At 40.1% G+C, this 15,527-nt stretch overlaps 1 protein-coding gene and 1 long non-coding RNA gene across 4 annotated transcripts in view; one reads left to right on the forward strand and one right to left on the reverse strand.

The window, feature by feature from the left end:
- LOC113030041 (uncharacterized) overlaps window positions 1-15,527 on the reverse strand; it is a 34,786-nt gene that overhangs the window by 1,520 nt on the left and 17,739 nt on the right. Inside the window, exon 2 of one of the 2 annotated variants that reach the window (XR_013911685.1) lies at window positions 582-650. This is a non-coding gene — a long non-coding RNA (uncharacterized LOC113030041). Of the gene's footprint in view, window positions 1-581; window positions 968-15,527 lie in introns of those variants that run through there. The other variant, XR_003273539.2, reaches the window with a different exon arrangement.
- Window positions 9,428-15,450, forward strand: LOC113030036 (uncharacterized). Of its 2 annotated transcripts, none has more exons than XM_080307028.1 (9): window positions 9,428-9,667; window positions 10,028-10,190; window positions 10,359-10,549; window positions 10,735-10,806; window positions 11,096-12,084; window positions 12,662-12,732; window positions 12,813-14,839; window positions 14,925-15,224; window positions 15,296-15,450. In XM_080307028.1, exons 7-9 carry the CDS (start codon window positions 13,570-13,572, stop codon window positions 15,394-15,396), a joined length of 1,671 nt encoding a protein of 556 aa, XP_080163154.1. In that variant the 5' UTR covers window positions 9,428-9,667; window positions 10,028-10,190; window positions 10,359-10,549; window positions 10,735-10,806; window positions 11,096-12,084; window positions 12,662-12,732; window positions 12,813-13,569; the 3' UTR covers window positions 15,397-15,450. The 2 variants fall into 2 exon arrangements, with proteins under 2 accessions (XP_080163154.1, XP_080163155.1); XM_080307029.1 differs by lacking the exon at window positions 9,428-9,667 and having other exon boundaries at window positions 10,000-10,190; window positions 11,096-11,167; window positions 11,979-12,084.

Genomic DNA, 15,527 nt, shown 5'->3' on the forward strand with positions numbered 1-15,527 from the left:
ACTGTGAAACATGGAGAGGGATCTGTTATGTTCTAGGGCTGCTTTGCTGCATCTGGCACAGGGTGTCTTGAATCTGTGCAGGGTACAATGAAATTTCAAGACCATCAAGGGATTCTAGAGAGAAATGTGTTGGCCAGCGTCAGAAAGGTTGGTCTCAGACGGAGGTCATGGGTCTTTGCAATAGGACAAGGACTCAAAACATACAGCTAAAAAACACCCAAGAATGTCTAAGAGAATAACATTGGACTATTATAAAGTCGCCTTCTTGGAGCCCTGACCTCAATCCTATTGGGCATCTTTGGAAGGAGCTGAAACATGCTGTCTAGAAAAGGCGCTCTTCAAAAGAGGAAAATACTGGAGCAGTTTGCTCATGAGTGGACCAAAATACCTGCTGAGCTTTGCAGAAGTCTCATTGACAGTTACAGGAATAGTTTGATTGCAGCGATTGCCTCAAAAGGTTGTGCAACAAAATATTAAGTTATAAATTAAGTTATTAATAAATTTTACTTCCTTACTACTTACTAAATATCTTGTTTCCCACACTGAAGATTAACAATATATTGGAAAAGCAAAATACTTACCACTCAGTTGACATCTTTCTGTCCAACAGCTCCTTTTCTAGACTCAAGAGTCTCCAGAGTCACCAGAGCCTCAAAGAAAGTAAAAAGCAAGAAGAGGGAAAACCAGCAAATTATTTAGAAGCTGATTAGATTCTTAAAGGCTGTCCAGCCATTATAGCTGACAACATAGAAACTGAATATTAATCTCATACAGTCAAATTACACTATAGCAGGAGTTGGCAACTTTTCTGATGATTAGTGCAATCTAAAAATTCTTCAGAAGTTAATGTGTCACATCAACCAACTTTTTTCAACTAGCCAACCTTTTTCCTACATCAAACCCTGCCCCTGGCTGTGGAATGCAGGCAGTCGTAAGAAGGGAAACTTGTTGGAGTTCTAAATGTCACAACTTGACAGTTGTCTCTGCTTTCACATTTTTCAGCTCAATCTCCCTGGCTCTGGCCAGCTCCGCCCATAAGTTCCAGCTCCTCCTTCAGATGAAACTCTTTCGCATTTCTCTCTCTCCAGCTGGAGATGAGCCAGATGAACTCGTAGCCTAGCATCCTGCTTTGAACCTAAGGACTATCGAGAGTGGCTCAAAATGAGGCAGTGTCATTGGCAGTCTCCTCAGGCAGTCCCTGAGCAAGAGGCGTGGACACATACAGTGCTATATTTTGATCTGGCAACAGGGGAACATGCTAAGATGCTACACCATGCTCAGCCAACTCAGGTGGACTGGGAGACATTTGCAAGGCCAATATCCCCTTATCCACCAAGCCAGACACCAGAGCAGCTTTTAGCTCAGCTTTATGCAGAACTATGGAGACCCCAATCCCGTAAAATGATGCCACCTCATGCAAATAGTTTTTCCTACAGGCATCGAGCTGGGCAAGCGACAGGTTAGCCGTAAACACAGAAATATCTAATGTAGACATTCAAACATAGTTTAAAAAAAAAAAAAAAAAAAAAAAGAAAGAAAAGAAAACCGGTCAGTAGCACACAAGCCAGCTACCCTAGGGCTACCAATAAACGAGAACCTTCCCCCAACACACACACACACACACACACACACACACACACGAGAAAAATCTATAACAACGGGGTTATCCAATAAATAAAAATACCACTGAACCTCTCCCCAGTCCTACCTACCCTTGAATGCTAGCCTACCTAGCTTCTGGAGTGTACCAGGCTCGAGGCAACTTTAAAGGCAAACTTTCAGTGCTTTGAGCACTGAAAAGCCTACCCCCAACAGGGACCCAAATCCCCACCCGGGATTACTCCGAAAATAACAAAGGCAAAATAAAAAACGAGTGCCTGAAGGAAGAGCTTACACTCAGCTAGACACTCCCCTGTGCTAACTGGGGAGAGCGTCCCAAATACACCAAAGTTAAACAACGGACCCAAAACCTGATACCCAGCCATTTCAGTTTCTTTCATTCAAATCCCGTTGTATGCAACTAAAACATGTTTATGTTTACTTGAATAGAAACAGTTTACAGTTCTATAATTAGCCACAGATTTTACATTTTTCTTCAAATTTGTTTAGAAAGATTCCACTTAAACTACCCTTAAACGTACTATTCTCTTAAAGATAATGTCAATAGCAAGAGGTGGACCTATCAGCATTGCCTAGCTATACACCAAATAGAGCCACACAGGTCAGAGATGGACAATAGTCACCTGAGCAGGACAGTAGGGCTGTGTGATTTGACAAAATATATCAGATGACAGAATTGAAACATCTACCATTTAACATTATACTCTAATTTGTTTTGTGGTGTCAAAATACACAGTTTACAGCAAAAATAAAATAAAATAAAATTTCATCGTTTGGATGGTCACCATGTGGATGCAGGCACAGAATACCAGCATGGCCATTGAGGATGAGGCAGAACCAGGTAGCTCCAAACAGAAGGACCAGTCAAAACAACTCAAGGACCTTAGTCCTTGGGTGGCTGTAGCTCAGGAGTGTAGGTGCAGGTAGAGCAAGTCATCTACTGATCGGAAGGTTGGTGGTTCGATTCCTGGCTTCCCCTAGTCTGCATGCCAAATATCCTTGGGCAAGATACTAACCCCAAATTGCTCTCCGATGCATCCATCGGAGTATGAATGTGTGTGAATGTTAGCTATAAAGCACTTATAAAGATGTGCTTGTGCGAATGGGTGAATGCACAAGTTGTGTAAAGCGCTTTGAGTGCTCAGATGAGTAGAAGAGCGCTATATAAGAACCAGTCCATTTACCATTTATAAAAAAAACAAAAAAAACACACATTCCCATAAAGGGAGTCAATCACTGAAAATAATCACATTTAATCACAGAATGTTTTGTTTAGAAACCTGATTGATTTGTATACTTCAAAAATAAGAGTAGGAGATTAGCATTCTGTGTAATTTCAATATTATTAATGTAAATATGTTTTTCTAGTTAAGATTTCTCAGCCATTTGAATTGGTTGGAATGGACCTTATTGGGAGACTTACAGAAACCAAAAGGGGACATCAGTATATTTGTGTTTTCATTGACTACTTCAAAATAGCAACAGGGATCCCCATTGAAGTCTAAATCAGCAAAGGAAGTGACAAACTGATCAAATTTGTCCATCAGTTCGAAGCACCTAAAAGGGTTCTTAGCTCGCAAGGAAAGGAATTTGTCAATTCTATAAGCACTTCAGTCTTTGGCAAACATTGTTATTGGCATGTAACACATATTTTTAAAAAATTATATACATCTGTAAGGTTCTACTTCTGGTTTCTATAAATCTGTTTGTGATATTTGTGTGACTGCTGTATATTTCAAATCTTATTGTAATGTACTTAGAGTCAGTATATTTTACTTGCCGTTGCAGCTCAAAACGTTATGCAGAATGTTACACAGAAGAAACCTCTGCTCCCCATATCATCCACAAACAAATGGCTCGGTAGAGAGAATGAACAGCACCATCCAGAGGTAAATTCTTTGTTATATTCTGTAATAGACCACACCAAAGCCTGATACTTTGAGTACATCCAGCTTAATGCGTGAAACATTACAGTTTTATGGGGTTCCCTTCCACTAAAACATTAAGGTATGACATTTAAAAGCCAAAAAGGAAAATGATGTCATATGAATGTTTTGCATGTGCCTTTATTGTCAGAGCCCTCTGTAAAGTTGTTGGTGACCAACCAGAAACATGGGATGACTATCTGGATGTTGTGATGTTTGGTCTCAGAACAAAAAAAAAAAAAAAAAAAAAAGAAATAAAAGCAAATGACCACTGAAGTACTCATCCCATTACCTGATTTTTGGCAGAGAGGCTTGTTATCCATATGAAATCCCAGAACACTACATGGTCTTTCTGTCTGTGACAAACTACAGGAAAATCCTACGCAAAGCACCATAGTAAGTTTTTGATGCACATGCAGAACAGTTTCAATGCATGCTACATCACCACCTTAAAAGCAACAATTTTATCAGATCCAGGGTCAGAAGCTACAGCAAAGGAAGAAAACGCCACCAGAACCAGCCCCCAAAACCAGTACGCGCTGCAGGTCCACAAGCCAAATCACAAACAGCAGCAGACCCAGATCCAAAAGCTACAACTCCACCAGTGACTACTCCCCAGGTTGTAGCACCACAAGCATCAACTACGCCTAAGCAATCTACAGCACAAACTGTAGAAGCAACAGTACTACCAGCAACAGCCTCACAAGCTACTCCTGCACCACTTCCAGCATCATCCCCTCAAAGATATTCTCAAGCTGTTGCAGAGAAATGGAAAAAAATAAAAAATAAAATAATAATAATAATTCTTTGTTATTGTGTAAACCAGAATGTTCAGAATTGACATTGTACAATTGTACCCTGTCTGGCAACATTTTGATCTCATCTCTCCAAATAAGGTATGCACACAGTAATAAATATCACAAATGATAAGTACCATAATATAAATAAACCACACCCCAGATCCTATAATCTGATTTCTGTCTTTTAGTTTATTGAAAGGTGAAGTGTTTGCTGTGCTCCAAAGAACTTTAATACAGCAACAACACCTCATCTATGCTGAGGCCTTACAGAGCCCTGCGCGAAAACAAGGAGGCTATCCAAGGTGGACCAAGCTCAGTTAAGTTTTTTTAGGTTGTAAGGATACAGTCATTTTATACATTTAGATTCCCCATGTCATTCATTTATATTTGGCTTGTAATTACAATATATGTAATTTCTCAATGTTTTGTTTGTTTTATCAGGGGAGAGGAATGATGTGGATGAGGCCTTGGTCAACATGGTGATTCCCAGCCCTTCACTATTGTGGAGGACAGTGGGTTTAGAAAGCTTGTTAAAGCTTTGAACCCTAACTATGTTCTCCCCACAAGTCAGGTGTGTATCTTAAAATATGAAGCATGTTTGCAGTTTTCCTATATTTCCATATTAAGAGCGGTACTTTCTTTTGTTTAGGCTTTGAAAGCTATGGTGGACCAAAGATACAAAGAGTCCAAACTAAAAGAAAAACTGACTGTGGCAAAGGCTTCTGCAGTTAGTTTGACATCTGATATGTGGACCTCCATTAACACAGAGGCTTACCTAGCTGTCACCTGCCATTTCACCGATTCTAACACTGCATTGCATTCTGTGGTGTTAGGTGTTCAGCACTTCCCTAAAGCAAATACTACTATCAATTTGTCCCAGTAACAGCAGCGCTCATGTCAGAGTGGAGCATTACAGACAAAGTTACATGTTATGTGACTGATGGAGCAGCAAACATGGGTGCTCATGCAAAGGAACTTTGTTTGTGTCACAGTAATTGTGAGGCGCATACATCGAACCTAATGGTCAAAAGCTCTTGATCAACACACCACGCTGTCTGAGATCCAGACCACCTGTAGGAGGATAGTGGGATATTTCAACGTTTGTTCCATTAGTTCATTACTGCTTTAAACACTTAAACCCCCGGAGAGCAGCCATTTGGCTTTTCTAACAGGGTTCCATCTCTAAATGACGGCTGGTCAGCAAACCTGGGAAACCCACAGATAATTGGAACTATGGCACGAAACAGCTTCCAAGACATCATGCAACACCTACGCTTCATGACAAGTCCACCCGCAGTGATCGAGCAAAGACTGATAAGTTCGCTGCAATTTCCAGTGTGTGGGGATCATTTGTCACCAACTGCATCACGTGCTACAACCCTGGTCTACATATCACCGTTGATGAACAGCTTTTCCCATCAAAGACTCGGTGCTGTTTCCTGCAGTATATTGCAAGTAAACCTGACAAGTTTGGGATCAAGTTTTGGGTGGCTTGCAACCTAAAATCCAAGTGCATTTGCAATGTCTTCCCATATCTTGGCAAGGACCCCAATCGTCCCACTGGGGAGAGACTTTCTGAAAATGTAGTAATGAGGCTGATGGAACCATTCCTAGACAAGGGCAGAAATGTTACCACGGACAATTTTTTCACATCGCTTTCACTTGCGCAAAAACTTCTTAGACGGAAAACCACCATCCTCGGCACAGTCAACAAGATTCGCAGGGAAATTCCTCAATCCACTCGACAGACAGATCGCAATGAATTCACCACTCAGGTATGTTGCAGGTCTTTTGTGGTTCTATGTTTATGTGTTTCATTGTGTGTAAAAGGGCTATGAAAATAACAATTTATCTTATTTCTTAGGTGTTTTCAACCTCTGCTGCCACGCTGACGGCGTATGCGGCCAAACGGAAGAAGACAGTCTATATTCTTAGCAGCATGCACAGCGTGGTTCAGACTGATAACACTACCAAAAGGAAGCCAAACACTGTCACCCTTTACAACAAAACAAAGTGTGGCGTGGATGTGATGGACCAGATGGTTCGGGAGTACACTGTCCGCAGAGGAACACGGCGCTGGCCAGTTGCCGTGTTTTATAACATGATTGACATGGCAGCACTGAATGCACATGTGCTGTATCAAGCATGCACCGGGACGAAGGAAAGACGGGTGGACTTCCTGGTGGAGCTTGCAAGAGAGTTGGCTCACTCTCATGTAGCTGCGAAGAAGGCAAGAAAAAAAACAGTTGCTTTGGACACAACCCTCCACACCTAGCCCTGGAAAAAGAGCCATGTGTCAGGTCAAACACAAATGCAAGAACAATCATGCCACTGTGCGATGTGTTCACTGCAACAGATACACATGTGGTAAATGCAGACAACAGATACCATGGCAGTGCCAGGATTGTGAGTGATTGCTGAAAATGTTGAAATGTACTCACTCACTTTTTATTATTATTTGTAAATATGTGTACAAATGGTTGGTTTTTTGTACTGTTTTTATCAATAAATCTCAGCAACAAAGGGCATACACCCATGTGTGTTGATTTCTCCCTAAGATGGCAAACTGAAACACTCCAAGTTGGTGACTTTTGGAGATTTCCCTGGATGATTGAGAATGCATCAGACGAACACAAAAGGAAGTTCACAGCTTTTAGCAGCTCCCCCACCCCCTCATTCACACACCCCCACTCCCCTCCCTCCAGAATTCCCAGGTAACAACCTAATATACATATGAATGACTAGCCAATTTAGCTTCCACTTGGCTGAAGCTAAAGCCTAGCTAAAAGCCATTTGGCTGCTCTCCGGGTTTTAAAGGTAGAAAGGTAGAAGCCTGGCAGTGCTACTGTTAAGGAGCTGCTGCAGTAACACAGCTTGAATTAATCAATTTGTGTTGGCTGTTTCTTTGGAGAGGCTGCAGGAACAAATGGGCCGGCCTCCACTGAAGTTAATTCAAGAGGTGGATACACGTTGGAACAGCACATTCCAAATGCTTCACCGTGTTCATGAGCTCAGGGAACCTATTGGAGCATCGTAAGCTGGCCTGCACACTGATATTTGCCCACTGTCCTCTGAACAGTATAATGCTCTCTCCATTTAATGATACCACCACTGAGCTGTCAGAGGAAAAGAGTGTCTGGATCCAAAGTAATTCCACTTCTAACAATGTTGCACCATGCACTAAATGAAGAGGAAATAGGAGCGACGTGTTGACATGATCATGACTGGTTTCATAGTATCAAAGTCGTTGTCTGACTATTACCAACGGGTTATTGTAGTGCACAGTTTAAGGTAAGTAGTCCGCAAGGTACATTATAATGTCAGAAAATTGCATTCACGAAACAAGTGTGTTGTTTTTCAACTTTTGCAATTTACTGCATATCAGTAACAGAAACTGAGGCAGGTAAGTGTGCTCCTCCTCCTCTGCGCTCTCATTAAAGGGTAAACAATTTTTGCAGGGGGGGGGGGGTAACAACTTTGGGACAACACTGGAAACAGTGGCGGTCCTAGCCTGTTTGGCGCCCCGGGTGAACACTCCCTCCCTTCAAGGGGGGGGGGCTGAAGTCAAAGTTTACATTGATTTTAGCAGCAAGCAGGCACACTAAGGGCTCTCTCGCTCACTTTTCACCAGTGTTGGGTAAGTTACTTTAAATTAGTAACTTAGTTGCATTACTAGTTACTTCTATCAAAAGTAACTCCGTTACTTCAAGTTACTCGTTACTTTCAGAGTAACTAGTTACTAGTAGGGCTGGGCGATATGACCCAAAATTCATATCTCGATATTTTTTAGCTGGATGGCGATATAAGATATATATCTCGATTTTTTTTTTTAAAGCCATAAGTTAAGAACAAAAAGAGAGTTCTTAGTCACACTGTGTCCCAGATGTCACACGGGCACTTTTATTTACATACAGCGTAGATGTACATGAAGAAATTACTCAAAAATAAATTATCAGCATTTATTAAATAATCATGGTCCATAAATAAAAGAAAACAATGTTGTTTTTGTGCATAACAAAAAGCTCACAATTGTGCAGTCAAAATGTAAACTAATAGACGCTGAGCATAATAACAAAGAGACAGATTTCACAGCTGCACCACGTCTCTGAACAGGTGCCATTTGTGGTCCTTATACACACACAGTACGTATCACTCCGCGAGGCTCCTCCTCGGTAGCCGTAATCCTCCGACAATCCATCAAGTGGTGCAGCTCCGTAGCTTAGCAAAGTCATATTAAAACATTTTTTGACAGATTGCCGAGCGCTGTGTACCACATAAAATCGGTTCGCGGTCAGTAAGCACAACCAGAATTCATACATAAGGCGCACTGTCGATTTTTGAGAAAATGAAAGGATTTTAGGCCGTGCAGCCCCTCCTGGCTGCATGTCGTTAGCGCGGTTAGCTCGTTAGCGCGGTTAGCTCGCTAACACGTTGACGCCGTCCAGCCCCACGCACGGTAACTCGCTAACGGAGATTTTCCGCTTTCATCTTGTCATTGCCTGCAGGTGAAGCTATGGGGGAGGGGGAGTTGTGTTCAGTGAAGGAGAGGCGAGGCCGAGTAACGTTGCGTAGAGACAAAAGTGGACGAAAGAGAGGCAAACCTGCGGCTCCACAAGTATAATTATAACGTAACATAGACTATATCGATATAAACGATATTGTCACATCTTATATCTCATATGAAAATATATCGATATTTTTAAAAAACTCGATATATCGCCCAGCCCTACTAGCCAGCATGCTAGTAGCAAAAGTTTGACATTCTGTTGCTGTTGGTTTGATTAATTTTGGTTTTAGCATCACAAAACTTGTGGTTTTAAAACTAGTGAGATCTGTTTTCAGAAAATATTTTACAAATGAAACAAAAACTGTAGGACAAATATGCTTATTGTTCAACCATACTAAATCATTATTTTAATTTATAACTTTAAGAAATATAAAAGTTTAAGGAAATGTGGATATGAAAATTAACTCATTAAGATTTGCAGTAACCTTAGACCAAATAAAATATACGAAACAGAACTTCCACAGGTAGGGCATGCAGCCTCTGACACACAGTGATACAAGATAGGTGGAACTGTTGGGAAACACAGATATTTGGAACCTTTAGGGGAGCTCTCCCCAACATAAATAGATTTTTCGATCTGTTTATTTCTATGTCTACATACATTTTGTAGTATAATGTGTTATTTCTAAAGTCATTAATACCTGATCTTTGCAGGGGATGGCGGCAACAAGGCCACGGAGAGCTAAAATAAATCCCATACAAGATGCTAGGTATTACTGCTCCTTAGGTGAAGACAAGGCAGGATTTGATGTGAGGTATATTGATTCATTTAAAGGCGAGTTGATTCCAAAGAATGCAGTCAGCTTCTCAAAATAGAAATTTTTATGTTTTTTGTAGTTTTTTTGTAGCATACCATGCATGAGAAAATTAATAATCACGAATATAATTATACTTGTTTTTTTATTATTATTATTATTATTATTATTATTATTATTATTATTATTATTATATTTCTATTTTTTCCTTGTCTTTCCCCAAGGAATTATGAACATGTTACATGTTACAAAATAAATAATACAATATAATCAAATAAAAAACATATTTAAAAACAAGAAGGATTTTAATTAAATGGTTTATAGTTTATTGCCCAATTTGTTTTTGATGTGTGTCTTTAGGTCGCGGTGTGTTCAGCTGTCGGTCATTTCAAAAGGGAGATTTTCTTTTTGAGTACAGAGGACAAATCATAACTAAAGAGGAACAAGAAAACCGAATGAAACTTTACCATGATGCACTCAAGGTTTTCATATTTGATTTCAAGTTCAATGGAAAACAGTTATGGTATGTAACTGCTTTGATAAAGGATAAAATACATGAGGTTTACAAATTATAATATTCAAATAATATTTTGAATTGAATATTAAAATGTTATTCAGACGTTCTACAACCTAATATACTTAATGACTTTCTTTACAGAGTGTAATTGTTATTGTATACTTTTTGTTTTAGTGTTGATGCTACCAGAGAGGACGGCTCACTTGGCAGACTTGTAAATGACGATAATGTGAATCCAAACAGTAAAATGACAGTTACCAGAGTGGATGGAAGGCCCCATCTGTTTGTTTGCAATCAAAGATATTTGTCCAGGAGAAGAAATCACCTATAACTATGGTGATTCCAACTGGCCATGGAGAAGCAAGGTATAATGTAAATAGTACAGTATAAGTATAAATAGTATTAAATGAATAAAGGCTATACTGAAAAGTATGCATACACACACGGGTCCTGTGTATTACTCAACTGGACAGGTCCAGACATTAGGAGGACTGTATTCATCTTGGCTAGACCCAAAGACTGCCATTCATTATTCATGCTTCTTCCTTAGAAATCCAACATGGTGCCATCTCAGGCTGTGGATGAGAATGCAGCCAGTTCCTCTCCTAACGACACAACAAAGGTAAATTGGAGTTTCAGTGTCAGATTGTTTTAGTTGTAGACTGAGGTGCTAGTTATTAGGCAGTATTGAGGTATGTGGGTCCTTGGTTATCTTGACCAAGTAAGATGCACGCATTAGGAGGACTGAGATTTGAAACAGGAAGTATAAACAACTGAGTTCTACCTACAAGTGCGCCCACACACACGGGTCCTGTGTATTACTCAACTGGACAGGTCCAGACATTAGGAGGACTGTATTCATCTTGGCTAGACCCAAAGACTGCCATTCATTATTCACGCTTCTTCCTTAGAAATCCAACATGGTGCCATCTCAGGCTGTGGATGAGAATGCAGCCAGTTCCTCTCCTAACGACGCAACAAAGGTAAATTGGAGTTTCAGTGTCAGATTGTTTTAGTTGTAGACTGAGGTGCTAGTTATTAGGCAGTATTGAGGTATGTGGGTCCTTGGTTATCTTGACCAAGTAAGATGCACGCATTAGGAGGACTGAGATTTGAAACAAGAAGTATGAAACCCCAACCCTAAATCTGGTTTGCATAAAGACGTAGTTCTCGGCTTGGTTGAAATGAACTCTGATGTAGTTAGATCGCATATTTGAATTTCAGCTGATCAAGGAGCAAGAATGAAGCTTACTATAGGAAGGAGCATGTAAATACAACCGAAACAATCGCTAAACTCTTTCCTGTTAATGCTAAGCACATTTATGTAACATTGTTGTGTAAAGGCCATCCGTTATGTCTTGATGGATTCATGACTTCATGATTTAATTATACTTTTTTACACTCCCAGTCAAAACTTTGGACACATCTTCTCATTTCAGAAAGAACAAATTGTAAGTCTAATCTTTTTTGGGTGTTGTGGGTCCACAATGAATTTTCTTTTCATTGTGGTTTTGTAATATATACCATAATATAAAACCTAGAAGAACAAATTGTTTTGAAAATTGATCTATATACAGCAGGTATTTTTCCCTTTAAATTTTGCATTGCAAAAGTTACAAAAATTGATTTAATAGTTTTAGTAACACTTGAACCTGTTTTTTTTTTTTCTTCCGTCCTTAACTCCTTTTTAAAGAGGAACCAAAACAACTATTTGGTTGTGATATTTTACATCACAAGAGTATGAATTTTGTTTTTGATTACACTGTTTTTTTTTTGTTTTTTTTTACCAAACAGGACTGCGATCATGATCTAGTCCCTGACGAAATGTCAAGTTTAGAAAAATGTTTTGCATGTGGAGGACCTTTTTCGCCTCTGAAATGGAGTGGTGTGAGATGTGAAGGTAATTATTTAATTATGGAAGGTTGGGTACATTAGAATATCTTAAATATGATCCATAAGGAACACTATAAAAACTAATCCATAAGTAAATATGATATATGTTCATAATGAACCTTTTACATCTGCACTTTTTACATATTTACTTACCATGTCATTATTAAAGCTGCTATACCCAATTTGCAAAAACAAGTTAGCTTAACATTTTTTTTTTTTCATGTTCATAACAACATTTTAACAAAGCATAGCTATAAATGTTGTTTGGAGATTAAAGAAAAAAAAATGAAGTGGTTCTGTTGCATTTGTCTAAAACCATCAGCCAATAACATGGCTCAGTCCAGAAAAACGATAGAACAGTCTTTCCTGACTCCTTAAATTCTACATTAACATGGCTCCACCACACTATGCACTGGCCTGTTTAGCAGCAAAGCACACCAGGGGGTGTGGCCTATGGATAATATCCAATGGGAGGGGGGAGCCTTCTTGACTGTGTTTATGCTTCCATCTAGCCTGTTTTTTTTAAATTGGGGAAAGCGGCTTTAACTACCTTTCTTTTATTAACTTAATTTTTCTCTGTCTAGTTTGCTACCAGTCCTGGCACAAAAGATGTTATGTTAGCCACAAGGTGAACCTCACTGAACCTCTTCCAGAGGTAAGTGTTTTTGCAGAATTCTTCTCAGTAAAATATGTAAGGTAAACAAAGTCTTACTTTGTGTTTTTGATTGTTATTAGGTCTTTAGTGAAGATAGTTCAAGTGAGGGGGCTTCATCAGAAGAGGAATATGTGCCAGATTCTATAGCTGACTCAGACAGCTCATGGGACAACAAATCAGAGCCTTTAAATATAAGTTGCAAACAAGTACAGAACTCTGAGATCTCCAGCAGTCAATCTGCTTGCAAAACGAAAAGACCTCGCCTAGAAAGTTTTTTAGAGAGAGTAGGACAAAGAATTTCAGAAGATGCCGAATCAATATCTGAAGATGGAATTGGCACAAGACAGCTCGACGTATCAGGGGTTATTGCCACAGCAGAAAAATCTGATGCTGAAGGCATTGTTGATGACTCTAATACTACGGCTGAAGATTCCTTAAAAACATCCTCCTCACTAAGAAACAAAACATACTGCTACATTTGTGGAAAACTACAGACAAAGTTTACACGTCATTTAAAAACTCATGAGAAATCACATGCAGATGTTGCTCGAGTTTTAAGTCTTCCCAAGAAGTCCAAAGACCGTTTGAAAATGCTTTCTAAGCTGCGAAACAAAGGAAACCACAGACATAACTCGGAGGTCATCGCAAGTGGGATTGGATCATTAAAAACCAGACGCACATCAAAAAAACCCTACAAAGGAAAAGACTATTCACTGCATTTATTGCGAGGCATTATATCTTAAAAGAGATCTTTGGAGACATGTTCGTAAATGTTCTTCAAAACCAGTGGAGGCCAATTCAGAGGGGGGACGAAAAAAGGTCTTGTCCCTGGCCTGTATGAGTGAGTCAGCTCTGTGTCAGCAAGTTTCCCCCGGTGTTTGGAAGATATTAGCTGTCATGAAAGATGATGAAATAACTTCTACTGTGCGAAGTGACTTCTCTATTCTTCAGCTTGCTCAATCATTCTTTAACAAACATGGGAAAGATCCCACCAAATTTGACTACATTCGCCAGACACTCCGAGAATGTGGAAGACTTCTGCTCACACTTCGGAAAGAATGCTCAATACACACTTTTGAGGATGCTGTAAGACCTGCAAATTTCAATGTGGTTATCAAAGCTGTTAAGAAGGTGTGTGGGTATGATGAAGAAAAGAACTGCTACTCGACTCCAAGCCTTGCTTTAAAGTTGGGACACTCACTGCAGAAAGTCTGTGATATTATACATTGCAGAGCACTGATGGCAGAAGACAGTGCACTGATAAAGTCAACCCAGAGTTTCAAAACCCTTTATGCTACAAAGTGGTCAGAACTCATCTCCCATACTGCATTAACCACACTAAACGAGCGGCACTTCAACAAGCCTTCCACACTTCCTTTCACAGAAGATGTTCAGCGTCTTCATAGACATCTGGAGAAGACTACAGAACAAGCACTGAAGGACTTGGAAGAGCATAGTTCACCAAAATCATACAGTGAACTTTGTAAAGCTACCATGGCAAATGTAATACTATTTAACAGGAGAAGAGGGGGAGAAATTTCAAAGATGACACTGAATGGCTTCCAGGAGAGAGACACTAGTACCCTGCACAAGGATGTTGCAATTGGACTGACAAAATTTGAACTTTACCTTTGTCAACACTTCAGTCGTGTAGAATTGAGGGGTAAACGAGGACGCAAGGTTGCAGTGCTACTTTCACCAGACATGGTGAATGCCATAACACGGCTGACAGAGAAAAGACAAGACTGTGGTGTTCTGGCAGAAAACATATTCCTGTTTGCCAGACCTCATTGTCTGACTCCCTACAGAGGACAGGACTGTTTGAGGATTTATGCGACTGAATGTGGGGCTGAAAACCCTGAACACCTACGTTCAACGCAGTTGCGCAAACATGTCGCAACTTTGTCTCAGATCTTAAACCTCAAGAATCACGAGTTAGACCAAGTTGCCAACTTCCTAGGTCATGATATTCGTGTTCATCGCGAATATTATAGACTTCCAGAGGCTACTACCCAGCTTGCCAAAATATCCAAACTACTGATTGCCATGGAGAAAGGGTCTCTCAAAAGCCTTCAAGGCAAAACACTTGAAGAGATTGAAATCGAAGGTAAAGTGGTGTTAAGGTTAAGAATTATACACGTTTCCTGCACTATAACCTTATAATTCATTAAGACAATCTTTTATTTTGTTAGATAACCTACAGTTGACAGATTCAAGTGAAGAAAGTGAGGTCGGAGCGGAGCGTGAGGAGGTCGGAGCGGAGCGTGAGGAGGTCGGAGCGGAGCGTGAGGAGGTCGGAGCGGAGCGTGAGGAGGTCGGAGCGGAGCGTGAGGAGGTCGGAGCGGAGCGTGAGGAGGTCGGAGCGGAGCGTGAGGAGGTCGGAGCGGAGCGTGAGGAGGTCGGAGCGGAGCGTGAGGAGGTCGGAGCGGAGCGTGAGGAGGTCGGAGCGGAGCGTGAGGTCAATGAAGGAAATCTTGTATATCCACAGATTGGTAAGTACAATGTGATTAGTCTCAACTTTGTTCAATTTATGAAATCACATGACTAATAGACTTTATTACAGATTCTATAGATACTAGAATGATGAAGAAAGTTGTCAAGGAACCTCCAGGTATGTGTTTGTCATCATTTATTGAAGCTTTTACCTTTGTAACTACTTCCTAGACACTTTTGCTATCTTTGCTATCTTTATGTAAAAAAAAAAAAAAAAAAAGATAATTCATTACTATCATTTTTCCAGTGATTGTTACCTTTGTCCAAATGGTAATTTAAAGAAAGTCAAGGATCTTTCTAAA

Source organism: Astatotilapia calliptera, chromosome 10 (genome assembly GCF_964374335.1).
Source record: "Astatotilapia calliptera chromosome 10, fAstCal68.1, whole genome shotgun sequence".
NCBI classification, from domain to species: domain Eukaryota; kingdom Metazoa; phylum Chordata; class Actinopteri; order Cichliformes; family Cichlidae; genus Astatotilapia; species Astatotilapia calliptera.